The sequence below is a fragment of the Cibotium barometz genome, chromosome 21, assembly GCF_041138505.1.
Source record: "Cibotium barometz isolate CiBa-2024 chromosome 21, ASM4113850v1, whole genome shotgun sequence".
Taxonomy (NCBI): Eukaryota; Viridiplantae; Streptophyta; class Polypodiopsida; order Cyatheales; family Cibotiaceae; genus Cibotium; species Cibotium barometz.
The window spans coordinates 49,917,891-49,945,806 of record NC_141066.1 but is presented as its reverse complement, the minus strand read 5'-3'; the positions used below and the strand labels follow the sequence as shown (position 1 = coordinate 49,945,806).

The 27,916-nt window shown below is 42.9% G+C and overlaps 1 protein-coding gene across 1 annotated transcript; it reads right to left on the bottom strand.

Moving 5' to 3' along the window:
- Positions 1-295: 295 nt before the first annotated feature.
- On the bottom strand, positions 296-26,407 carry LOC147627313 (serine carboxypeptidase 1-like). The gene is made up of 14 exons (XM_086815949.1): positions 26,047-26,407; positions 25,277-25,422; positions 21,039-21,115; positions 17,507-17,629; positions 16,381-16,483; positions 6,485-6,522; positions 6,071-6,172; positions 5,856-5,936; positions 3,119-3,364; positions 2,553-2,618; positions 1,155-1,276; positions 941-1,054; positions 813-858; positions 296-605 (listed from the first exon to the last, which is right to left on the bottom strand). The coding sequence occupies exons 1-14, from the start codon at positions 26,196-26,198 to the stop codon at positions 522-524; spliced, it is 1,500 nt and encodes a 499-aa protein (XP_086672075.1). The 5' UTR covers positions 26,199-26,407; the 3' UTR covers positions 296-521.
- Between the last annotated feature and the right edge of the window lie 1,509 nt (positions 26,408-27,916).

Here is a 27,916-nt window from a genome sequence, read left to right as displayed (position 1 = left end):
TTCTTGATCCCATGGTGGGTCATGAGATGTATACAGTGTGATGGATATTCAAGCTACTTCTAAATTCGTATTGCCGAGGACCAATTGAAGACTACTTTCAGGATGCTTTACTTATCGCCTGATGCCCTTTCATCTCCATTATTGGCCTAGAGGCCTTTGACTTCAAATTCCCAAGTTATACCAAACATTGTCTCCTTAAAGAACCAATAATTCACCCTTAGTTTTGTGTGGAAAAAAAATTAACTAGCTAAGAAACAGGGCTGAGCAAGCCAAAAAAATATTTGTACACTTTAAATTAGACCAACTCTTTTAATAGATAATGCAAAAGGCTTGGTGTTTTCCTTATGAAGGATACCACAGAGCTCTTTTTTTAATTTAGTTTGTCACGCGTGTATGCCCCATACAAGCAACCCACCAAATATATATTGTTTATAAGCACAAATGCTCAGTTCCCTTGTAAGATACTCTTATTGCTTTACTTGCTGAGGGCAAGCCTGAGGAAGTATGATGGTAAGCCTACTTCATAAGGTCTCCCCAGATAACCATTTCTTGAAGAAAGTAAAAGATTCTTGAGGTTTATACTCTGGGACTGTGTGCCCAGCACCCTGCAAGTTGAAAACTTCCATTGATACACCAGAAACAAACTTGTGTGTGTGTGTGTGTGTGTGTGTGTGTGTTAAGATCAACCTACTTTGTTTCACTTATTGTTTAAGAGCACAAGATTCCTTTGAAACTCAAGATTAACCAACCAATAGGATCAAAGAAAAAACAAGACTTTGCACTTGTAAATTGGTGGGAAAAAGTGCATGCACCTTTATAGTTGCAAAAGTTAAGTTATTTGCATAGGATATTGTGTATCTGTCCATTGAAACACAACACTAACGATTGAGGACCTAGCCATCTAAATGCTTCATAAATATCAAAAAAGTTATCCACTTACCCAGCAACTTGATTGTTGGTAAACCATGGATGCCAATCATCTAGGACTTTATAACCCATGCCACGTGTCCAAGCTTCGGAACCCGTGAAAGGTACACACATGTCATGGTCACCACTGCCAAGTGTAAAAGAAAAAAACACAAGGCAGTATACCACAGGTTACCCATCAAAGCATTGTGCACAATGTATTGAAGATATTTGGGCCAGAAATACACCTGTAGATTAGGGCACGATAACCTAGACTGAGAAGCTGTTGGTGATATGGCAACATGCTTCCGGCATCATGTGTGTAAGACAATAAATCCGAGCAGACAACCCAAGTCCCAATAAGACTCGCCTGCATAAATAATTGGAATCAATACTCTAGCATGATAGGACCAGTAAAATAAAGGTGCCTCTTAAAAATGCCAATTAGAAAAATCAATTAAATGTAACAAGCTAGAATTAGGCCGGACACGTGTTGTTCAAAGATGTAAGATCAAAGAAAAAACCAAACATACATTACACTTTGCAGAATGTGGGGCAGTTGCTATCTAATTTGGAAAATTGAGGGCTAAGTGTGGGCTTCCCATATGATTGTGGCTGTAAGAGTGCCTACAATTTTTACTTCTAGAAACCTTGAAGAGTAATTCTTTGACTGTCCACTACATTCCATATTAGTCAAGTGCATGAAGGATGCAATGTAAAGTGTGCAAACTATATGAATCCTGAAAAGTCTTGAATGAGGATAAGTACATTAAATACACTACTCTTTTTGGGTCTGCCTTTATAAAAGATAGGTCTAAACAGTGTTTATTATTTGCTTGAAGAATAGCTTGAACTTGTTCTTAACAAAGGTCCATTGACTCGATATTTTTAATAGTATTTTCCCAATATAGGACCTACTCCTATGTTTTCCCTCTTGGATCTGCCATATGCAATTCATCTTCCACTTTCTATTAATTCAAACCTCTCTACCACAGCTGTTTCCACATAGACCTCATGTCATGAGACGATGACCAGCCCTAAAGCATCCCTCCTACATCTGGAAGGAGTGTCAAGTCATGTTGTTAAAAGGGGACTATAGTGATGAATTGCCACAAGGGCTATACCACCTAAGAAAGGTGTTGGCTATAAAAGAGAGAGCTTTTTCCTGGAAGTCAAAGCAACCTTATAGATTGAACTTGAAAGAAGATGAGGCTACTAGGCAATTGCAAGCATCTAAGGATGGGGCATATCCATCCAAGTAGTCACCATGGGGGGCACCAATTCTTATACGTGCAGAAAAAGAATAATACTTTGTGCTTGTGTTGACTATAAAGGACTTAATAAGTTTCTGATTTCTGTAACTATGAGGTGCTCTAGAGATCTGAAGGCCTTGTGCCAGGTTCTTGTGTACTCCTCTTTATATGCTTAGGGCTGGTTTGGTGTGTAGCAGACCTACGGTTGGGATCTGTGAAGCCATGACTTCTACGAGTCCTTGTGGACTGACAGTATTCTCTAACTGGTTTTGGCATGTGTGTAGTTTGCAGGTTGGACCGGTAGGGATGTCACATACTCACACACACATGCACTCGCATAAACAAGACAATAGAAGAGGCGACTTATTCTGGAGATTTGGGAAGAAAATGCACCGGTAGAGCATGTATTGCTTCTCGAACTGATGGGTCATTTAACCATCGGCTAGCAACTTCTAAATCCTGGTACAAATCACGAAAAGAATTCAAGATGTAAGTTAGCAGCATGAAATACAAGTAAAAGCGACAAATATTTGAGCACCAGAAACAAGAGGTAGCACCAGCACCAAGAGAAGAATATCCCTTATGCCAACTTCTTGAGTGAAAAGGTCAAATAGGTAACACTTTGGCAAAAGAGACATGCATAACACCAAAATACATAAGGATAAAGGGGGGTAGCTAATCTGGTCTAAGCACATTCATGTGGAATGGTAAGACTACATCATATGATGTGATCACCTATACCTATTCTTATTACAGTTTACTGCTCTCCATAGAGTCTCAGTCCATGTTAGCACAGAGATCAAAGGTGTACCTCAAAGAGAGTCACAAAACATGACTTGTCAAGCGTGACGACACTTTGTAAGGAAATATTAAGGTGGATATGATTGGCATTCTGCCTCACACCTAGCATGCATAATGAAATTGAAACTAATAGAGAGCAACATGGACAGTTTACTGACCAGGCAAGGCACGTACACTTTGAAATTCCCAAGTTCAGACCAGGATCGCACTCGTCCAGCCCTAACAGGTGACATTAATGGCCAAGCACGACCAAACATACGTCTTCTGATTGGCAGTGAGCGATCAGTCTCTCCCAACCTTCGAAAACTTTTAGGTAGCCCATGAAGATCTACCAGAGCACTTTGAACTGTTGTATTATGATAGCATGGTTCAAGAATGTCATAAACATTCAATTCTGAGATATCCTGTGTACACATAAAAGATTCACCGAGGTACTTTAGCCCTCGTTTAAGACAAAAAAAAAAATAACTTCTTGCTTGTAACCTTTCAATTAGTTCATTTTCTCAGTTCACACACACACACATGTATGTATACATACATTTGTGTGTGTGTGTGTGTGAGAGAGAGAGAGAGAGATACTTTATGGGGAATATATAAGAATACTAAATGGTTATGCACGTGAGAGTTAAGGTAGCTCAGGTTATTATGCTTAGCATGATTTCCTATTTTTTGCCTTTGCTACCTTGGACGCACAAATCTCTTCTCCGTTTGGTTGCTCCCATTCAGTTTATGCTGTGGAAGAGGCAAGGAAATATTATGGGTCAAACATGGATAGCTTGGAATCACATTACGATGCCCAAAAGAATGGGTGGGGCTGCTTTACTGGATGTCCGCTTGCATATGGTGGCGCGTAGGTGGGCGCTTTTTCAGGATATGTGTTTGCAAGAGTAGCCTTGGGTATTCATGGCTCGTGACTTGATTGAGTTGGAGGGATTGTCACATGGACGGACACGTGTGCAGGCTTCATGGTGGGACATTGTGAATGCAACTCTTCCTGTCCGTATTCGCTCATCTCACATTTTTATCGCATATTCTCCTTTCTTGGCATGAAGTTCTACTATTGGCTCGCTGGGATCCTGGTCATGAAAGACTACTTTTGAACTCTTTGCAGTTCGAAACATTTGTGGAGTCGCGTGTCATTGTTTGGCCAGACAGAGATGCTTCACGCATACGACTCAACCGCATGGTCAGGTTAGGCTTGGTTAGAATCCGAGATGCTGTGATACCTGGTCGTCACAGGCCATATTCGTTTCGTCGTATTCGGTAGCACTTTAAGGTTCCTCGGACATTTCAGCCACTATGGGTTGACATCATGCATGCAGTTGAGCCTTTTACTCCATTGCCTCGGCCATCTGCAGATCAGCCTTGGCTTGATTGGGCACTATGTAAATCTGGTGACTTGATATCACTTTCAGCTAACCAGGTCTATCATAAGCTCGTATCCGAGAAAGATTGGGTTTCAACCAAGGCCAATAAGGTGTGGGGATTGCACAAGTCTAAATCATGGTGGTAGAAAACTCTTATGCGTGGTTGGCAATCTAAACTCCCTTACCAAGGTAAGGTTTTCATTTGGAGGATGTTGGTGGGAGGGTTACCTACACGGGATCAGCTCAGCCGTCGTAAAATTACATTGGCCTCTTGCTTCTTCTGCATGACATGCACTGAAACAGTTATGCATCTGTTCATGAGTTGTCCAGTGGCCCGTCAGATTTGGTCTTTTGTCTCTCGCGTTTAGGAGGCAGTAGAGAGGTCTACTGTTTCGGCTCATCAATGGATATTTGGGATTTGTCCTCAAGTCATTGCTTCGGACAGTCACCTTGTGATATTCCATTTCCTTAGATGGACAGGACTTTGGCATATTTGGACTACACGGAATGGGTTCATCTTTGATTCCTTGTCTGGAATACATGGGCACATTCTACGTATCCGCGGTTTGCTGCTTTGGCAGTTTTCTTCTCTTCTCTCAGCTCAGCTTCTACTGGATGTAGATGTTATTTCATTATGGTCTACGGCGGCTCGGCTGGCTCATCTTTGATGCTTTTATCTGGGATGCTTATTTGGCTAGGAGGCTTTCTTATTAGTGTACAGGTTTGCATGGTCATGATCCTTTAGAGGATCTTTTGTGGGGGGTTTTTTAGGGCCATAGGTTCTGTGTGAGCCATGTGGCTGATGTACATTTTTTTACATATAATATAAAACACCATTTCACCGAAAAAAAAAAGAATACTAAATGGTGGAAACAAAGGCTTCGACTAATTTGGGGTTGTAAGCTGCCTCTCAAACAACATCTATTCTTATGGAGATGCCTTCTAGGAATACTTCCAGTTTCCACTTTTTTGGCAAAACGACATATCTCCAGTGATAGATGTTGTCGATGTGGATGACATGCAGGGTCCATTCCGCATTTTCTTTGGCATTGCGCAGAGTCCGGGACTTTCTTGCAAGCATTGACTCCCAATCTCCAAGGACGTTTTCCATCCTTCAAAGGAGGAAAACTCTTTTGGATTTTTGGTGTTTTGTCATCTTGCATGGCTGGATTTGACATTTTCATGATCTGGATGAAATATTGGGCACTCTAGACTATTTGGAAGGCTAGGAAACATATTATGTTTCGACAGCCTTCTCTAGAATCTAGATGATTATGCTTTCTTTCGTGCCAATCTTCGCCAGTCCCTACATGACTGTCGATAGCTGGAGGCTATTGATACCCCGCAGTTTGAGGTCCTTTTCCACTGTTTATAGCTTTCATCCTTGGTAATAGAACACTGGTTTTTTACTTTAAAAAGAGAGAGAGAGAGAGAGAGAGAGAGAGAGAGAGAGAGAGAGAGTGTGTGTGTGTGTGTGTGTGAGAGAGAAGAGAGAGATCCATCAATGCTGTAATCAAGAGAGTATTACTTCACTTATTCCATTGAGTTTAGCAAGGCATGCTGAGTCTGTTGCATTCCAGTAACTCGCATTGCATAGCATGTTGACCTCCTGTTGTAAAAATAGGATGGATGCTCTCAAAACCCCGGAGGCTCATGTTTTCATTAAGCCTACAGTGCAAGTGAAGTCATTCACATGAATGATTTTTAGTACTGTTTCAAAGCATTGGAGCCATGGGAGATTACCTCATACAATTGATCAGAAATGAGCCCCATTCCATGTACAAACGGTACCAAGGCATTGCCATCAAACACCTCATCTGTTACTCCATTTCCAATCATATAACCCTACCACCATGCCATGACATCACTGAGCATGTCAATATACCGGCTCAAACCTTGTAGACAAGCTGAGCTAATGCTAGGAGCTTAAGTGACGTTAGGCTAGATACACAACCTTCCCTGCTCATTCAATGAACCCCACCAGGCGTTCGGTGGGCAAGATTGCCCATCCATCCTTGACAGCAGGCAGCCTGGATGGGCCCTGGGCAGGTGTTAGTTGTGTATCTAGTCTTGGTTGTCAGCAAGGTTTACTTGTGCATCCAGCATTAGTTGTCTAGCCAACAACCTTCAAGTCCGTTATTAGTTCTGGTTGGATACCTTCAAATTTATGCTCGGTTTCGATCCATCTTGAATCCCTATAAAATATCAAAATGGCATTTGTTTAATGCTAGTCTCCAATATGGCATTATTTTCTAAAGTCTTTAGAGAGAAAAGAATCACAAAGAAGCTCATGCCAGCTAAGAAGAAAACTATACTACTATGTTTGTTGAAATCCTGAGAGATCCTTTGGCAGTATGGGCCTTTGCGTGAGTGGCTAATGGGGCATGGGATGTGTGACATGTTTGCTGGGACCTAATTAGGAATATCATATAGCTTATGTGCATAGGTCTCCCATACATAGGAATCCGTTATGGCCCAGGTGGTCTGCTAGGTGTCAGAACTTTCAAAAACATGCAAACAGTACGGGTTTTGAACCAGTTCCGAAAGTTTCAATCCCCAAATGGAAGGTGCTGTATGCCCGTACAAATGTACATATATATATATATACATACATGCATGCATACATACAACCATACATACATACAATACGTACTATACATATGTATCTATATATGTATGTGCATATGTATATATGTATGTACATATGCATGTATGTATATGTATGTATGCATGTGTGTATGTGTGAGTGAAGAAATATAAAAGGTTGGTTACCTATGCTGTCTCATGATAATGGAAGAAAGCTGTGAGGTGAGGACCGACGGGTGCTGAAAGATCAAAATTTGTCATTTGTTGGGATAAGAAGTGGACGCAATGGAGATGGGCAGAGTCGAAGGGGTGCAGGGAAGGGTCCTGATATGGTGAAAGCCAAATAAATGTGATGATAGGCTCCAATGGGTGTTGGTGGCACAGTGTGAAGTCCCGGAAACATTTCTAGCTTAGGCTAAGTAACACTTTGAATGTTATATAATTTTAATTTTTTATGTTTAAACCTTAATTTAGTGAAAATTCAAGTAACCCACTAAGAGTTTCCATGTTATTTGATCTTAAACATTGTAAACTTGAATAGTTGTACAAGAATGCAGTTGCTCCACTGCACCACAACATGAGTGAAGTGAGCTGGAGCTCCCCTGTCGTTTGACTGTTGCCCCCCTTCGCCATCTCTCTCTCTCTCTCTCTCTCTCTCTCTCTCTCTCTCTCTCTCTCTCTCTCTCTCTCTGTGTGGACAGAGCCATTGCCATCTGTAGAGCGAGACGCCCACGACCACGAGGATTGCGTCCACGACTCCCTCACCATCGGCCGATTCGAGCCATCATTGCCCACCACCGGAGGAGTTTACTGTGACGATTCAGCGGTTCAGCTTTCAGCTTTCAGCTTTTAGCTCTCTTAGGATATTACTATTTTCATTCTTTCTTTCAAATTTGTTATGATGAGACATCATCATCATCAATTGTACCTTGTTTTGGTCTTATGGGCCATTTCGGCCTTTAGGAGACGTTAATATATCTTTCTTTCTCTCTCTCTCTCTCTCTCTCTCTCTCTCTCTCCCCCCCCTTGGCTCTCTCTCCCGCTGCCTGCCTGCGCCCCCCCCCCTTCGCTGCTTGTCCCCGCTGCCTGCCCTTCGCCCCCCCCTTCGCTGCCTGCCCTTCGCCCCCCCCTTCGCTGCCTGTCTACCTGCGCCCCCCTTCGCTGCCTGTCTACCTGTGCCCCCCTTCGCTCTCTCTCCCACTGCCTGCCTGCGCCCCCCCCTTCGCTGCCTGCCCTTCGCCTCCTTCGCTGCCTGTCTACCTGCGCCCCCCGCCCCCCCTTCGCTCTCTCTCTCTCTCTCTCTCTCTCTCTCTCTCTCTCCCCCCCCCCCCCCCCCCCCCCGGTGCCTGCCTCTGCCTCCTTCACCATCGGCCGGTTTAAAGAGGAGCTCGTGAAGGTGGAGGACAAGCTCGGCACAATTATCAAAGAAAACAAGAAGATGGTCGACTCTTCAGTTACCGCAATCATAAACCGTCTCTCCAAACTCGAGAAGGGATTTGACAAAATCCAAGAGCTCGAAGAGAGATCTTCCAAGCAAGAGGCTGAGATTTCAGCCTTAAAGGAGGAACTACTGGAGGCCAAATTGCATGCTAAAAGTCAAGCGGCTGAAATCTCAGCCCTCAAAAAGGAGTTGGAAGCCACTTCAAAAAGCAAGCTTGAGGATGGAAAATTTCAGCCTTCCTTTATTGAAGAGCTGAATACCATCAAGGAACAAATGAGGATCATTCGAGAGGAGGAGGAGCAACATAAAGAGAAGACATCTTCATGGGTGGAGGTGATCACAAAGACACAAAAGAAGATGGACGAGGTGGAGAAATGGATCAAGAATCGCCACCCATCCCCACTCCCACCATCATCAACATGACCCTTGAAGAGGAGCAAAGGAGGAAGACCCGGGCCTTACATGTACGAGTGTCCGGTCTAAAAGACCGTGATGATGCGGAAGGGGAAACCAAGGAGCTCTTCTCTATGATGGGCATTGAAGCCACGCACACAAAGGCATGGAGAGTGGGAAAGAAGAGAGAAGGTAGTGGCGAATCTTCTAAGGAGAGAGCACTTATCATTCGTTTCCCCTCCATGGAAGCGAAGAAGGACTTCTTGAAGAGACGTCCTACACTCAAGAAGACGGGAATATTTCTTGGAGATGACCTCACACTCTCGCAACTTGCCCACATGAAAGAAGTTATGCCCGAGATAAGGGCAACTCGAGAAAGGGAAAGTGGCCTTCTATAGAGATGGTAGAGTGGTGATTATGGAGAGGCGCTCTTCATGACGGCGCGAGACCTATGGGACTACACTCAAAGTTGCTACTTGGAATTGTAATGGATCTCTACGCCTTGATGTAGGGGCTTTTGAGGATAGTTTCACTGGGAGGGACATCATCTTCTACTGTGAGACGCATCAGGCTCCTGGACAGTCCATGCCACATGTTAGTGGATACCAATGGGAGACAGCTTGTAGACAGGAGACTCGTTCAGAGCATAGAAGACGGGGCTCAGGAGGAGTGGCAGTATTGTTTAGAGAGGAGCTACAGCCACTGATACATATAGTCCGCAGAGATGAGCAGGCTAGGTACATGTGGGTTAGACTGAGGGCAGAGACGGGCAGATATCTCTACATTGCTATATGCTATTTTGCTCCTAGTACATCAGTGTATGCATCACCTAGCGGGCAGTCTCCCTTTTCTATTTTGGATGATGACATTTGGGAGTTCTCCAGGGATGGTGACATCATTCTCCGGGGGAACTTCGATGCCAGGACCGCCCATAACCAGACAGTATTTTATGATAACTCAAAGGAGATGTTGAGGGAGCTTGATGTCAGGGATATGGGCCTATCTAGACTCTCACAAGATGAGGAACATACAGTGTATGGGCGGTATTTGATAGACATGGAGACTACACATGGATTGGCCACCTAAATGGCCTACAGAGATTCCCGACATCGGGCGGTTTCACTAGCTTTCCACATCGGCATGGTGCTAGTACAGTGGACTATGTTATGGCTCAGCCCAGTCTCATTCCCTCTTTTCAGGATTTTATGGTAGGCACTAGGCCGGTTGGAATAGCAGTGGATCATGCTATCTTGTCCTTCACTCTCACATTTCAGTTCAACACCGCTCCATTGGGACAGGTCTCCACACACACTCGTTATACCTTTAGGAGGGAGACTGACACCGTGTACACGGATGAGATATACAGACGCTTATATGCTGAGGAGCCGGGACGGCCATTAGATGAGCTCACTCAGATATTGATAGAGACGCTTCATGCTGCAGCATCAGAGGCATATCCCCATAGTCAGCCTACACGGAGACGATCTGGGAACATGCCCTAGAACAGTTGGTATGATGAGGAGTGTAGAGAGATGAGGATCAGATTACAGAGAGAGGTGCTCATGGGTGTTACCACTCACAGACAGTCACGGATTACCTTCCGGCACCTAGTGCGACGGAAGAAGAGGGCTTATCTTGCTCAGTTAGAGAGGGATTTGTATCACTTATTTATGAGTCAGGACTCAGGCGAGGCATGGAGACTATTCCATGAGCATTCACCATCACCAGCCATTACCTCCACAGAGATTTGGGGTGAGTATGCAGCATCCCTGTACACAGCACTAGGACAGCCGCCCCTGCCAGACCCATCGGAGCCATGCCCAGAGACATGTGCTTTCTTTACTGCTAAGATGGTAAGGAAAGCTATTGACAGGATGAGGACTGGGAGAGCATATGATCATGATGGTTTGGTAGCAGAGCACTTTATTCATGCCAGAGATATGCTTGCAGAGCTTATTGCTATGATGTTTAACCGAGCCATGTGTGAGGGTTTTCCTGAGACTTGGAATATGTCCACGATTGTGCCTATCTTCAAGTCAGGGGATCCCATGCTTCCCGGGAATTATCGTACCATCATGATTGGTCACACATTGGCTAGATTATATGCATCTATTCTTGAGCAGGAGTTGAGTAGATGGGCACAGAGAGAGGGCATACGTGCATCAAGGCAGGCAGGGTTCAGGAGAGGTTTCTCCACTCTTGATCATATCTTGACACTCAGAGCTATTATTGAGGAGGGCAGATTATATGGCAGGAGGATTTATTGTTGCTTTGTGGATTTCCGCAAAGCTTTTGACACAGTACCGAGAGCCAGACTGATGCGCAGACTACAGGAGATGGGAGTGCCCACAGAGCTGATTTGGGGAATCATGGCTTTATACAGGACAGTTGTGGGGCAGGTACGTACTACTCAAGGTATATCTGAGATGGTTCACTCCACTATTGGGGTGAAACAGGGCTGCCCCCTTTCTCCCACCTTATTTGGGATGTATGTGGATGAGGTTTCGGACTATGTAGAGCAAGAGGGTGACAGAGGAGAACAGCTAGCAGGGACATGGATTCCGTTGTTATTGTATGCTGATGATATTGTGCTGATCTCAGATTCTCCAGAGGGGATGCAGCGTCATTTGGATGCATTGCACACGTTTGCACAGAACAGTGGATTGTCTGTTAACCTTGGTAAAACCAAGTTGATGGTGTTTAACACCACAGCACAGTGGGTTAGGAGGTCAGTACCCACCTTTACATATGGTCAAGAGACAGTGGAGTATACAGATGCATATACTTACCTTGGTGTGGTTTTTAGTGGCCCACTATTTTCCTTGAGGAGAGCAACGGAGACCAGATTGACCAGAGCTTATGCAGCATTGGGGAGACTAGACACGATGTGTTTGCAGGTTCAGTTTCAGGAACCTCGAACAAAGCTCTGGCTCTTTGACACTTTGGTCACTTCAGCCATGCTGTATATGGAGTGGAGATATGGGGACCCTCAGTGGATCACCACAGCCGAGCTGGTAGCACTGATGGATGGAGACGTATGGAGAGGCCCTTGGTTTCTATGATTTCCCGGATGATTAGGGCCAAGGCCTCCGTACCACATGATATTATCCGTGAAGAGATGGCTGCCCCCCCATTGGTAGTAGAGGCACTCACTCGACCAGTCTCCTTTATACATAGCACTTGGGCTCTCCCTAGAGACAGATATGCTCGCTTAGCCCTGGAGTCTTCACGACAGTTGGCATCACAGGGAGACGGATCATGTTGGTATGCACAGATGACAGCTTGGTTCCAGCTGCATGGCTTTAATATGGACATGCTACCTCCATTTCAGTACTCCCTGGATGCACCCTCCCTCTCTCTCACATGGGCAGAGATTACCAGACTTATCAGGCAGGACTTGATTCAACTGGACACTAGTAGAACATGGATACAGCCGACACACGAGCTTGGTACGAAGATGGCTTTCTATAGAGATCATCTTCTCCAGCTCACGGAGGATGGGTTTGTGATTAGACCCAGCTACATGGATACTCATCTTTCTCATGGGGTACGGTGTGCTATTGGTCAGATGCGCACATCCTCACACCAGCTAGAGATTGAGACTGGCAGATTCACAGGAGTACCAGCTGAGGCCAGGATTTGTCAGCTATGCCAAATGGAGCCAGAGACAAAGTTACATTACATATGTCACTGTCCAGTATATTATGAGATACGAGGCCGTTTTCACTGCCTGTTTAGAGAGGGTTTCGGACCACTTTCTAGAGTCATGAGATACTAGGATCAGAGATGCCTCGGATTATACTTGCTGGAGCTTCGTAGACATAGAGAGGGTCTCTTGAGAGGGAGAGACACCTACAGAGACAGATTACAGACTTCTTTCGACCAGAGATTGAGCAGTCAGGCCAGCAGGCATTGCAGATAGCCCCAGAGTATAGCCGCACCAGAGGTACACTGATTGATCGGGCTATAGAGCTGGGGCGGTCCAGGCGCCCCAAGATGAGAGGCCCATCTCGACATCGGCGGAGACTACAACAGAGGATCAGGACCATACTAGCACGGCATGGGAGACGTCCAATCAGAGTACTCACCATGGTAGACATTGAGGATATCTGCCATCGACCGATGAGAGACATCTTTGGATAGTGATGTGTATGATGCTTACCTTTGTTGCTGGAGTTTTCCTCCCAGATGTTATCCATTAGGAGCTCCTAGTACCGTACTTTTCCTCATAGTTGTTTCAGTTTCAGTTAGTTGTTTAGTTGTTTTTTGCTTTTCTTACACAGACATTGTATCAGATCCACCAATTGTTGTAACCTTTTTGGTCTCATAGGTCATTTTGGCCTTCAAAAGACGTTAATATATCATTTCATTTCTCTCTCTCTCTCTTTCTCTCCTTTATATTGTTGGTATATGGGCTCCACCGATCCATGATGATTCACAGTTGTATCCCGACACATGCACACTTTTTCTTTTCTTTCTTTTCTTCCGATGACCGGAAGAACACAGTTGTATTATTTTTTGTCTCATAGGCCGACTTTGGCCTCTCGTAGACGTTAATATATCTTTCTTTCTTTCTTTCTTTCTCCCTGCCCCCCTCCTCCTCCTGCCACCTTTGAGCCCGAGCCTGCCTCCTCCTGAGCCCCACCTTACAGCCCGTTCCGCCTCAGCCACTGGCCTTCTCCCCCGCCCTCAATCCGTTCCCCCCCCCCCCCCCCCCCCCCCCCCCTTGCCCTTTTTTGCCCGCCTTCGTGCTGCCTCTATCCGCCCACCCCTTCTCCAGCCCCACTTTTTGCCTTGGTCTTTAAGTGCCTCTGCCCTTCCCCATCCTTAGTCTCCGGTCCCATGCCCTTTCCTCCCCCACCACTTCCTTAGCAGTTTACAGCTTCCAAAAGCAGTTCTTTCAAAGCAAGAGTCGGCCTTCTCTGCCTTCAGGAGGATCCAGATATGCAGATCATCTCTTGGAACATTCACGGGTTGGGTGGCCCTCGCTTTCATATCCGAAGGGGGCCCTTCGCCGAGAGCTTCTTGCCCGGATGGAGTCACACACCTGCTTTTGGCCCCGAGGGGAATGAGGGGGGAGTTTGGGAAATACCATGTGGGTCTCCTCAACCTGTACACCCCCAACAGAGGGGCAGAGCGGACCCATTTTTGGATTCAGGTACCGCAAGAGCTCCCACAGGCAGGTTTCTGGAGTGGGGACTTCAACATGTTAGAAGATCCAGAGGACAGACATGGAGGATGGACACTATACCCGAAGCAGAGTACTCTACCTTGGAGGAGTTAATTCTTACCATGAGAGGGTAAGACCCGTGGCACCTTCCTAAGTTTGGTCGCACCCCTTGGGAGCCTCCACTTTTCCAGATCCAACAGGAGGGTGCATGGACCGAACCTTTCCTACCAACCGCATTGATCGATTCTATGTAGATGAGTGGGCTTGCACCCGCAGGGGCATGATTGGTATTCTTGCAAGCACCACTCTCTCAGACCACGCCCCAATTCTCCTACACTTAAGAGGATCCATGGCAATCAGATTGGCATGCGGATTGAGGAGATATGGGAAGCTCTTTATTTCAGGCAGGGCTCAATCTTGGCCTTCCACTGGCTTCCAGTGATTCGCTCTTTCCTGCAGAGGGCACACCAGGTAATTGAACTACATAATTGCGGCATGATCACACTTACCATCATACTTACTAAAATTTGGTAGAGCTCGTATGACGGTGGTAGTTGGGGCGGTGGAGGAACTCGGGCCTTATTGTGTCCCTGTAGGGAGAATTGACAACATATTTTTCTGCATAGTTGCTATCAACTGTTGGTGTTGGAGTTGCATAGCGCCTCATTCAAGTGTTCTTGGGCTGCTTGGTTTACCCGCCGTCGGTCTTCATTAGCCCTACGTCAGGCGTCCGTGGTCCTTCGTTCATCATCATGTCGGGCTTCTTTGGCCCTTTGTTCTTCAGCATGTTTGGCTTCTTCTTTTTTTCTTTGTTGCTCCATGATGAGGAACAATCTTTCAAGCTCTGAAAGTTCTTTAGGCTTTTCATCTTCTTGCTGCTTCCTTGGCTTTTTCAGCTTCCTCTTTGGCTTTTTTTGCTTTTTCTTTGGCTTTTTCTGCTTCTTCTTCTGAAGCCTCAATTTAGAGCTTGAGCAAATTGTTTTGCTCCAAATTTGCTTGGACAAATGTCACTAAAGTACGGAAGTGTTTCTTTGGTGGTATCTTCTTTGTTGATCTCTCCTTCCATGTCTTCTTTGAAGAAGTCTCTCTTGACATTGTGGAGGCCTAGGTGGTTTTTCCGGACCGCAGTTTTACCATCCACGGGATGCTCTTACTTGTGGGTAGCTAAGTTTGGGTCACAACCTGTAGCTTTGATGCATGCAATAGGTTGACTGTTGTAACACGCAACAAAGCCTTCTTTAAACTTGTGAGTTTATGCACTCCACTTTACTTAAGAGAGAAGAGCAAATGAGAGTCAACACCAGATTGGGTCCCAATACCCAGTGAAGCACCCCCCCGCCCCCTTCCCTCCCCCCGCCCTCCACCCCCCACAAGCAGGAGTATTTGCTTGTATTACTTTGGAGAACTTTGTACAATGATGTAATTGATGACTATGGACTGCCAAAAGCAAGGACCAGGAAGACTAAACACAAGCTGAACCATATGCTGATCCAATAGCATTGTAGAAGACTCTAGGAAGCCACTTATGCAAGTCCAAAACTTCTGAGGATATGCACATATGCTGGCAGAAGATGAGAGGATCTTCTATGCTGCCTTAGACTCCAAGAACCCTAGGGATCTTAAGCACACATGTTCTCTTGAATGCTTGGCTGAACAATTGTGGGATGAGATGATTTATGCAAGGGAACTATGGGCCGCTTATGTAGGAAAAATGCTGCTCGTTGGGGATGAGTGTCTCTTCTTCAATACCAAGATTCCAGAAGAGAGCTGGTTTAAGCCGTGAGTGGAAAACATGGAGGATGAATCATCTAGCTGGCAAAGATTTTTCATTCATGGAAAACACTTGCCACTAGACAAGAGGGCTGCTGTACACAGCCCTTTCCATCAAGGGGCGAATCGATCATGTTGAAGTCTCTTCCTATGTATCACGTGTTGGTATAAGCAGCCTTAGGCCCACAAGGATCCAGAAAGAAGTCATCTTCCTAATTGAGTTGGCATAGATGTTGAGGGAACCTACGTGTTGGTCTCCATCCTCTACAAGAAGCCATTGTGCCTGGTCTGGATTGAGCACCCCAGAGTCAACTCATGTGCAGAAGTAGATCGATACTCAGTGAGATCAAAAGCAGGGGACCAAAAGGTGTGGGTGCATCGAGGCAGAATCTTGCCACACCTCCTAGTGCGGTTATTAGAAAGACTGCTTCCGAATCATTAGGATGTCAATCTACATGTAACATCTCTCTGAAAGCGGCCAGAAATATCATGTCCCCATTTTTTGTTTCCCATGCCAATATGAAATGCTAGATGATGCCATCTTTCTTACTCGGGCCCTTACCTAAGCGGCGATCGCACCACACTGCCCAGGGCGCGAGTTTGAACACACCCCCCCCCCAAACACGCACACACTTACATACACACGTATATCACTAAAATAAGAAAAGGAAGATGAGAACTTCAAGTTGATACCATGAGCGATTTCTTGAACAGTTGTTGGGACATAAACACCAGCATACGACTCTCCTGCCACATAAAAGGAATTCAACTGGAACTCTGCATACTCCTCAAACCACTGCAGGGTCAGAAAAGATAAAAAATCGTAAGAGTATAATTCAACACCCAATCAAGAACAAGGAAATTAAAAATAATATGAAGTCATGATCCCCATAGCCAACAGGCTCTGGCTCGAGTGGTAATTGGTTGCGACTGGGCCTGCGTAACGGTTTGAACCTTGGCACCTTAGCTATCCCGTAGCCAGCAGGCTCTAGCCTGAGCCATTGCAAACAGGGAGGCCCCAAGTTTGAACACCAGCATCTTAGCTTAGGAAAAACTCAAAACAATCGGGCAGATATTTTCTTGGAGGGGTGGCAAACTATTATTCTCCACCATGATGCGAGGCGATGGAGCCTTATCTTACAAGAAGGCAGGCCCCTTTGATGGAGCCGAAAGACAGCAAGCACGGGCTGTTTCCTTGTCATGTATTTGGTCAAACAATCTTGTGCAAGCTGAACTGACATATAGTTGCAATTGCAACATGAAGCTAGCTGTGGCATCCTACCAAGAGATTGTGCTAATGATGATGATATGTCATGTCACAGGTGTGTTGTGTTAGACATTAAGCCACAGGCGTGTTTGAGTGTTAAGCATCATCGGAAGATGCTGAAGATCATTTCTCTGAGTCATTTGTCATCTAATAAATTATATCACTAGTCTGTGGATGGCCAACACGTAATATGTCCAGTCAGCTTTCAATATCAACATGCTTAGTCATCATGCCACATCACCATCATGGCTTAGTCAACAGTCTATTTGATGCAAGCAGTGACATTAGCAGGCATGTTTGTCTGGCTTGAGTTTTCGTACGTAAGTTGTGTCTCAGGAGTCGGAACCTGGTTTATCACATGCTCTTAAAATTTTGTTTGTTATCTCGGTGTTAACCCTATACCTTCACAAACCTGCACCCTGTTTTCTATGAATGAGATGTATTAATGTCAGGGCATCTCCCACCATAGCACTTCATCTGAAATTTTATAACACCTGGTTTCTCATGGGCCTCACAACATATTGATATGATGAGAAATACAGCATGCTTTACCTTCAATAAAAAGGCGTGAACATCCTTGGCTGTTGTAATATCGCCTGTAATATAATCTGTAGTCACATTTGAATAGGAAAACCCAACACCAGCAGGTGATTCGAGGTATATGATGTTTGCAACCTGGTTAAGAGACATGAAAAAGCACCCATTTTTAATCAAGAGATTCTTATCGGCAAAAGCGTTACACAATATCCTTAACAAGAGTGCACCCTCGAACACATACAGGTGAAGAAAGGGAATTCCCTACACACACACACATCCACATACCGTGCCTTAGTTTATCCTCAGGTGGACAGCACCACGACTTTCTCTCTTGACCAAAAACTCCTTCGTTTTGCTCCTTCAGACGAGCAATTCCAATGCCTCTCCTTGAGGTGCCTGCTGAGCAGGAGCAGAGAAGCTGTTCTTCTCAACCAATAATGGTGCATCTTCAACATCCACATAATGGGCCAAAGTAACCACCCCTCAAGGTTCTCACCAAGGATTCTATAGCGCAGCTCCATTGCAGTTTGTGACCACCTAGGCTGCCTGTTTCTGATTTGCCAACAATCAATCAACGACTGATTTGCCAACAATCAACCAATGACCCCCGAGTCTTTCAAGAGGAGCTTCACAAAATCTCAACTCCAACCAAGGTTGGGCACTTTTTACTGTTGCAACGAGGATACATGAGCAGCATGCTGATGACTATACATGGCTTGGTGGTGCAATAGCTTCACCCTGGAGAATCATAGAGGGCACTTCCATTGTGCTCTAAACACATATGTGGCATGGTAAAAAAAAAGATATTTGAGTGCTCTCACTCCATGGCATAAACACACTAGGATGAGTATCCATCTACCTATCTTGATGGTATAAGAACCATAACAGCTTGAGACACAATTCCTCCTTGTGGATCTAGTACCATTGGGTGCACTAAGTAGTGATTTGGAAAGCTTGAAGACGTCAGAAAAGAGGACAAAGAGAAGAGAAAGAAAAAGCAAAAAGAAGTAAGAGAAAGAGAAAGAGAAAGAGAAAAAAGAAGGGAAAAGGAGAATAAGGAGGGAAAAGGAAAAAGAAGCTTTGATTTAAGATGATACTGATCAATTTTATGACTTTTAAACCCAATGTATGTTCCTCCCTACACTAGAACTTATTTTTTGTTGTGTATAGAACCTAGCCAAGGTCTCTCTTAAGCTCAAAACTAGATTATATTGGAGAAATAAGATAAACACTTCAAAAAGTGCTAATTATGCAGAAGAAAATGTGAATGGTCACATCTCCTATACGGCCTTAGTTTACCACATAAATAAAGTGCCCTTTAAGAGGGTGCAAATGTGCAAATGTGTATATAAGAGGCATGCATATTTAATTTCTAAATATTTATATTGGACTCAAATAAGAACTAGAATGTACTTGAGTTTATGGAGAAAAAGTGAACCACACCGGTTCTAATTCAAAACCAAGATGAGAGAGATGTGGTCCTCTCTCAAGGCGTGTGTGTGCACAACACCATTTTATAGTTTGAAAGGGTTATTCGAAGGTTGAATTTAATTCTACACAGAAAAAGGGTTTTCTAAGGTTTAAGGGGGGGTTTGTGTAAGTGAAGGTTAAGTGGAGATTATAACTCACGTGTGATTACTCCCGAAAGTAAAGGTATGTGAGATAGGACCTACAACATCCCCACTAACGTCATCAATGCCCAATAGTGGGTGTAAAACTCTGTATCAAGATATGCTCTCACACATGCACTCCACACACACACACACACACACACACACACACACACACACACACACACACACATAAGAGCATATATTCACACAAAGCCCTTTGTACCAAGTTTCTGTCATCAAACCTCCGGAGATGTAGGGCAGACTTAGCCATAATGAAGCCTAGCACTAAGGGAAGTAGCAAATAGAAAGAATTAGTGCAATAAATAAGTAGTTGATAGGGCTAAAGATAGAAAGAATAAGCACAATATCAATTGCATTATGTAGATGTGGAAATTTGAGGTCCTATTTGTACTAAATGTCTTACACATATGTGCTTATTTTCAGTTTCATTTGTTAATATGATTTTTAATATCCAATTCTTTCGTATTTGAAGCCTTACACCTCCTTTTTGCTAGCAATAATTTCTTATTAATAAACTAAGGTCACCACACATCATAGTACTATCCTATTAGATGTCCTATACCCCTTCCCCACTGGCAAGCATCTAAATTTTTTAAAATAGGTAGGAATTGCTAAGAGAGATCTTATGATGAATGTAGTCCCTCTTAGGAATAAATAGAGAGAGAGAGAGAGAGAGAGAGAGAGAGAGAGAGAGAGAGAGAGAGATATTAAGCGTCTACTAAAGACCCAATGGGCCTATGAGACCAAAGTGGTACAATAATGTCCATGGGGAGGGGGGTTTCTTCACTACCTTTTTTGCAAAGATTGCTATTTTAAAAGAAATATGTTAAACTAAAAATAATCATTCTCTGTTATATATATTGGATTGGATAATAAATCCCACCTACTAGCATTGCACTCTTAGTCTAAAAATAATGATTCATAGGAATTCAAGTATGGTATATAAGGACACATGCACCCCAGTTGAGAAGGAGACAAACGATATGCTCACATACATATAATACTACTTGGCTCTCCCCTAAAGGAGACAACTCTCATCCTACTTTCTAAGATGTTCTTTTAAGTTAGTGATTGTCTCACTTTATTTTATGGCTCCTATTTCTCTATGCATGAACATGGGCACCCTTAAATCCCATAATCCAGAAAGATCAACAAACATTTCTTTCTAGTTCTCTCTGCAGTATCTCAACCAACCCAACCCTTGAGCGTGTATGATGAGGCCACATCTCTTTCATCACTCTTAGATTCTATTGCAAAGTTACGTTTGTGTGGCCTTAAATATAATTGTGCACACATGATGGATGTATGGCCCAAGGTGATCACATCATATACATGTAGCATAGCAAGTTACCTTGCTGCTTTCATCACTCTTAGATCCCGTTGCAATGTGTTTCTTTAATTAAGTTTATACACACATGATGGATGCATGACCCAGGGCAGTCACATCATATACACGTATAGCACTTTCATGCATGAAGAGAGGTTTGTTTACGTAAGGGAGTTTCATGCCATACATATGCAAGAGGGGATTGAACAAATAGTTGTTCTATTTAATTAATTTATGTAAACTTACATAGGTGTTTTTTAATTCAAAATTAAAATATGTATACGTTAACAAGGGGGTAAACAAGTAAAGGCAATCAAGATATAATATCCAAAGAAATAAGCAATTTAAGATACCCATTTTAGAATAATTCATGTAAAGGCAATCAAGATATAACATCCAAAGAAATAAGCAATTTAAGACAACCACTTTCAAATAAAAACTCAATAGTTCATATTCATAAAATAAGAAAGAAACCCTATAGTTTGTCTACAAGTTTATGCTAATGAAATTACCCATTTACACAACAAACATCAAGTCTTTTATGGCTTCCTTTATAGACAATAAAGAAATAAGAAAAAATGTGCACCTTTGTCCAAGAATATGGATTGATTTTCAAACTTGGCAAGCCTCCAAATGTATTATTTGCCACAAAAGAAAATGGTCCTGTAGAAAAACAAATAACTCTGTTAACCTTAACTCTCAAAATATCATCTAAAAAGCTACCAATATTGTATAAGAATAAATGATTAGGATTGCAAAAGAAAACAGTCCTATAGAAAAACAAATAACTCTGTTAACCTCAACTCTCAAAATATTAGACTCATCATCTAAAAAGCTACAAATATTGTTTAAGAAGATAAATGATTAGGAGTGCCACATGTATGCTCATGTTTCTTATCCAAGAGCAAATTCGTTAGAGTGAAAAATGACAAATTAGATTCAAGAAACTATTCAAAAACATCATGACTACTTTATTCAACACATGGCTATAAAGATAAAGTTTTAAATCTATTATAATTTACATATAGTATTTTTGGCTCAATGGCATGCACCACTGTGTTCTTTTACACAAGAGTTTTTCCAGGGTATGTTATATCATATTTGTCATATAGACTACTACATCATCACCTTATGCTTGTGTCATCACTTACGTGACAAACACATCAGCAAATATGTGCCACATCAACAAAAATGTATTGTTTTAGAAACTTGGAGACACTTTTCTAGAGATTTCTCTAAATCGTTTGTATGTAGGAACTTCTAGGATACATCTAGAGAGTCCACTAAGATCTATAAGCTTTTAACCTCTAGTAAACACTACCAAGGAGGGCTTAAGGTAACTTGAAGAAGCAAGCCCCCTCTCTCTACCATTGTACTTATTGTTTGAATTCCAATGCCAGCCATATCTCAGCCTCTATCTCTGATTTGAATGTATTTCTTCACACCACAATTGTTTCATTGTGCACGATCTACCACCAGCATGTTGAATAAGGAGTGTAAGGTTTCTTGGATCTAAGAAACGATGACTCCAACGGTGACATTGAACAAGTTTTGAAATGTAAGGGCTCAAGACCACAATTTACGACAAGTTTTGAAATGTAAGGGCTCAAGTTTTGAAATGTAAGGGCTCAAGACCACAATTTACGACAAGCTCTACCTCAAGATTCAACTCTTTAGCATGGACATGGAGGATAGTATTTCTATCCCTAACCATTTGAGCCCCATCAAAGATCTAGAAGATAATCTTGAATCTATAGGCTTAAATGTAAAAGATGAAGATCTTGTGACTAGCACATTGTGTGACCTTCTTAGTCGATCTTTGAGGAATATTTGTGTATAAGAAAGAACATTCTCAATTTTGATGAGTTATAATGTCTATGAGAGGGGTGTGAGGGGGTGTGCAGAAGTTTGTGCCAAAGGGGAGTTCAGAAATCCAAAATAGTATCTTCCCTAGTATCACCCAACTCCTCCGTCCACTTCTTTTTCGTATGTTAATTTTTCTCACAAGTACTACATAGGAAAAAGGTAATTCAACTTTCTATATGAATGCAAGATGAAGTGATATGATGACAAGAGCAAGCCTAAAATACATAAAATAAGTGGTTGAGAAAAAAGAGAAACAACAACAAAAGCTCTAATGCAATCCCAAAAAATACCAAACCAGTTGACAAGAAATATGAATTGAATAAAGCTTGCAATTCTTTAGAGAATCTTGCTAGCCTTTCGGCAAATTTTTTTGCAGGACACACTCATTGTTTTGTCATTTTTTCCAATCATAAAAAGCCCTTTTAGATGTGGTATGCAACTTTATGTTGTATATGCACAGCACAAGATGTGGCATGCAAGTGGAAGACATTTTTCATATGTTATCACATGCCCAAAGAACACAGATGAATGCACTTTAATGTGTAATCTCATTGTTAGTGTGCATAATTTATAATCTTGTTCTCAAATGTCTGTGCTTTGCCATACTCCTTGTGGAATGTGCTTGCGCCGTTAACAAAAACATTTTCTTGTGCGAATCAAAATATTAAAACGTTGTCTTGTGCTAATGAAAATACTAATCCGATGTTTTTGTTTGGTGGGAAATGTACTTTGCAAGTTAAAGCCTTACAAAATATCATCAATTTTTTATTTTTGTTTTTCGAGCCGGGGTCAGAAACGAGCAAGTTGGTGGTTCTGAGACAGCCAGGGTTATTGTCAAGCATGAGAGCACCCGCCACTGCCATGAGATCCTAGTCGTTGATCCCAATTCCCCCCGTGGGCGGCCTATGGTGTCCGCATGGTGTGAATTCACTAGGAGAGATGTCCACTGCCTTGTGGTGGAAAAGAATTTCTGGTAAAAAGAAACCGCCCCCTTCTGCTCCTGCCTGACAAAATTACCTCAGGGGACTTGAGAGAACTATCACAGACGTGCGGCATCTCATTCCACCATATCCTTGGTATCACTTGCGCCTGGCTTACAAGCACAGACGCTCTATGAGGGCATTGTGCCCTTGATTGTGTTCATCAGGGAATAGTCTCCACGACAAGGACACCACTCGGCACCCTATGAATGTGATCCACATGACCACATCCATAGGGAGGACAGACCGTCGAAGCTCAACATGGAGTACTTGGATGTCAGTCCGAACATGCATAACCAAAGGTGTACAGGTGAATACAGGTTCCAGTCAGAGGTTTTGCAGAACAGCTGCTACCTATTGATTTTTCATCTAGAGGACTGCTTTGGGTTTTGCAAGGGAGTTTGTTTGATCCATATGAGCAGGTGCACTAGGGGATGACTATGCAATGACCTGGAACCTATCATGAGAGTTCTCAACAAGGGGTTTCTTGCAGGAGGATTCATACCAATGGCAGGCACTTCATCAAGAAGTGCTTAATCAATGAGATATGTTTGAACATTCTTGTGTTGACAAGATCAGGGCAGGGCATTGCAATCTTCAAAAAAAGCATTGAAGTTTCCATGCAGTTCTCAGGACAGGAAAATAGCAGCAAAGCATCCCCAACCTTCAGCAACATCAAGCGTTCAGCAAGAGACAGTTTCTCTGTGACTTGGTTTGTTCCGGGGACTTTGTAGATGAACTAAGTTTCAGCCTTAACCGTTTGGCAGGAAAGTACACTGGGCAAAGTTTTGGCTGTAACTCCATATTCCCATTGTTGCAATCTCCTCTAGGGCGGAACCCCCTCCCCCCAACTTTAAACATTTTTAGTAGCTAATAAGGTTCCACATTTTCATGTGGTAGAGATTATGAGCTTATGACTCCACTAGGACACGGTAGGCAAAAGGTCTTTGTTTGAGCAGAGCTAGACAGTATGTATGAGATGTATGTACAGCTGCATTTGAGCCAGGTAGGTAGCCCAAAATAGACGATCTTTATCGACGATAAAATGGGCAGCAAGGTAGAGATTGCAGGTGTAGTAGAATTTTCATATACCTAGATGAATCCAGGAACATGCCCAAATTCACCTTATAAGAAAGTGCAATTTATAACCTCATGGTAGTCATCCACAAGACAAAAAACCATCAACTACATCATGCATAGTATGTACTAATACTACGACATCCCCACTAACATTTAGTGTCCAATTGTGGGTGTAGAACTTGGTATCAATATATGCTCAGACTCAGCCACCATAATGAAGTCTAGCACTAAGGATCATAACAAATAGAAAGAATTATTACAACAAAAAGGTAGCTGATAGGGTATATGTACCACGAAAGATAGAAAGAATTAACACAATATCAACTGGCTGTTGCAATTTGGACGAAAACTTCACAATGTGAAATTTGCATGTCCGCTAAACAGCATAAAGATATACTAGATGAATCCAGGAACATGCCCAAATTCACCTTATAAGAAAGTGCGATTTATAACCTCATGGTAGTCATCCACAAGACAATAAACCATCAACTACATCATGCATAGTATGGACTAGATACTACGACATTCCCACTAACCTCATTAGTGCCCAATAGTGGACGGTAGAACTTGGTATCAATATATATTCCCATACACACACATAAGAGCATGCATTCATACAAAGGTCTATGTACTGAGTTTCTGTCAGAGCTCCGGAGATACAGGGCAGACTCAGCCATAGTGAAGCCTGGCACTAAGGATCATAACAAATAGTAGAATTTTCATCCCTGAATTCTTTGTTACACATAGGTTTGACCATTGGTGCCACCATTGATGATTGGGAATTATTTCTAGGAGTGGCTGTTAAAGCAAGTATGGGAAGGATAGACTAAACTAATCAGACACATGAACCAAAGGTAGAAAAGAAGGTATCTTATCTGTTTCAGCTTGGCAGGCATACCGTGTTCATATATAAAACCATCAAAACTTGAGCACCCTGGTCCACCATTCATCCATAAGACAATTGGATCTGTCTTAGGATCATTTTCTGATGTAACAAAGTAATAAAAAAGCTGGCGGCCATGCTCTTGATTGACAGTGATATACCTGCAGTAAGGACAGCATGTTAGAGATCTCTTTTCAAAGAAGAGACGTCTATTAAGTACAGGGAAAAACCATTAGACTCTCATGTATGGAGACGTGAGAAGTCCACTGGATCCCCTGCCATATTCATTGAGCTCTATGCATCCTTAGCCCCCCTCCCATGGTAGTAGTTAAGCATTCACCTCTCACCTCGCAAACACGAAGTCCCAAAAGTAACAGTGGGCAGCAGCCTTTGATACTGAATAGTCTGCAGTGCATCATGTGATCCAAATGGGCATGGCAAGCCAGATCAACCTACCTGACTTGACTGATAAGAAGCCAAGCGGCAGTGAGTCCTTGCTACATTTTGGGACCAATCTGCCAAGAATTACAACTGCCAGGTTGAAACCCGGACAAGCGCTTTCTATGTATGTATGTACTCTTCCTAAGCGACTGCCCCAAAAACCCCAGTACCCACAATTACGAATGCAAATGCCAGGTTCAACCACACTTAGACTCTCTGCACAATTTACATGCGCTGACACTGAGATCCGATCATTTTCACAGCGCCCAGTACTGTTCTATGCAGCTGGAGAATGGGAGCGTTTTCTTGTTGATTTCACAACGGGGAAAGTTTGAATTGTTTACCCGGAGTAATGGCGGGAAGGGAAGGATCCGGAGAAGCCCGGAAGCGAGCGAACAAGGGCTTGATCGGGGGCAGCTTGGATGAAAGCTGCAAAAAAAAGAAGAGCAGCGGCGGCGGAGGTGGCTGCCAAAGCAGCAGCAATGGAAGAGGCCATGTTGAACGTGCACACAAGGTTATAGGGTCTGTTCTCTCTCTACTGCTACATATCAATTCTGAGTATTCTGTTAAGTGTGGTAGAGGAAGACGAGAGCTAGCAGCGCTGCTTGGAATGCAGGCGGCAAGAAAACACGATAATATAGTCTACCAAAGTCATTCTCTCTCTCTCTCTCTCTATATCTTTATCTGCCTTTCTATCGACTCTTTCCTCAAATAGCTTCTCTCTACCTCCTCGATTATTGCCAACCCTTCACTTCAAACATTTGCCACCACACAAGATTGTCTTCCTTCTTCATTCCGAAGAAATAATCATGTTATATGTTTGACATATGAATATATATGTCTAGCCGCATCCTTACATGCCCTTACAACCCATTTCAATGGTTCATTACAAGCAAAAGTTGAAGTGTCCTTGTATATGTCTCCAATATCACTCCTAATCAAATTATCACAATCTTGTTTTTCCACACAAGTATGCACATGTACGTTTTGTGTGTGTGTGTGTGTGTGTGTGTGTGTGTCTACAGAGAGATTTTTTGTAAGTGTGTGTGTGTGTGTGTAGAGAGAGAAAGTCTAGTGTTCTCTATATGTCTCCTGATCAAATTATCACTATCCTGTTTTTCCACGCAAGTATGCACATGTACGTTTGTGTGTGAGTGAGTGTGTGTGTGTGTGTAGAGAGAGAAAGTCTAGTGTGTATGTGTGTGTGTAGAGAGAGAAAGTCTAGTGTAGAACAAAATTGTTCTTTGAGATCCCAAACAACGGCAAATTGCAAAGATAGCCACATGTGTGCTTATTTTTCTCAATGTGTGTGTGTATGCGGAGAGGAGGAATGGGGGGGGGGCGGATGGGGGGCAAACATGCATGCATGATGAGAGAGGGAGGAGTGGAGTGAGGGTAATTCAAATTGAATAGGTGTACATATAAAGACCATAGATTTTTCTCCACTCTCAAAGCTTTTTTCCTTTACCCATCATAGATTTTTCTCCACTCTCAAAGCTTTGTTCCTTTACCCATCATAGATTTTTCTCCACTCTCAAAGCTTTGTTCCTTTACCTATACTCTTTCACATTATCATTCCCTTTGCCTTATTCTTTAAGTAGTATAACAAACCTTCTTCTTATCTTCGAGCCATAAATACACATTTAGTCCAACCACCCAATGCATAATGGGCAAGTCTATTCTTGACTACAAAAAGTAACTCATTAAAAGAAATGATAATTATTTACTAATGTGTATTTGGTAGAATAGATTTTGTATATGAAATGGTTTATGACCTAAATAAGATAATTTTATGGTATTTGGTAGGTAGAAATGATTTCATACTAGTGTGAACCAATGGGCCTATGCCATGTATCCAACCCTAATCTAATCCACCACCATAACCTAATCTACCTAATCAACTCCACCATAAACTTGTGCCCTTTATTTTTATTTTTTCCATGTTTGTTTTTTGATGTGCTTTTGGTACTTAGCTTTCAAACCTCACCTTAGAGAGAAGAAAGAAAGGAAAAAAATACTACGAAAGGCCTATGATACCAAATACACCATGTAAAGATTCAGAAGGCCTTACGACAAATATCTAGTCCAACAAAAGAACTTCAAAAGTCCTACTAATCATCTAATAAAGCTACGATGCCAGGCATCAAAGACATTCATTTCAACTCAAAGTCAGATCTAGTTGTTGGTTTTGGCTTTGGGTTCCTGAAAATCTTC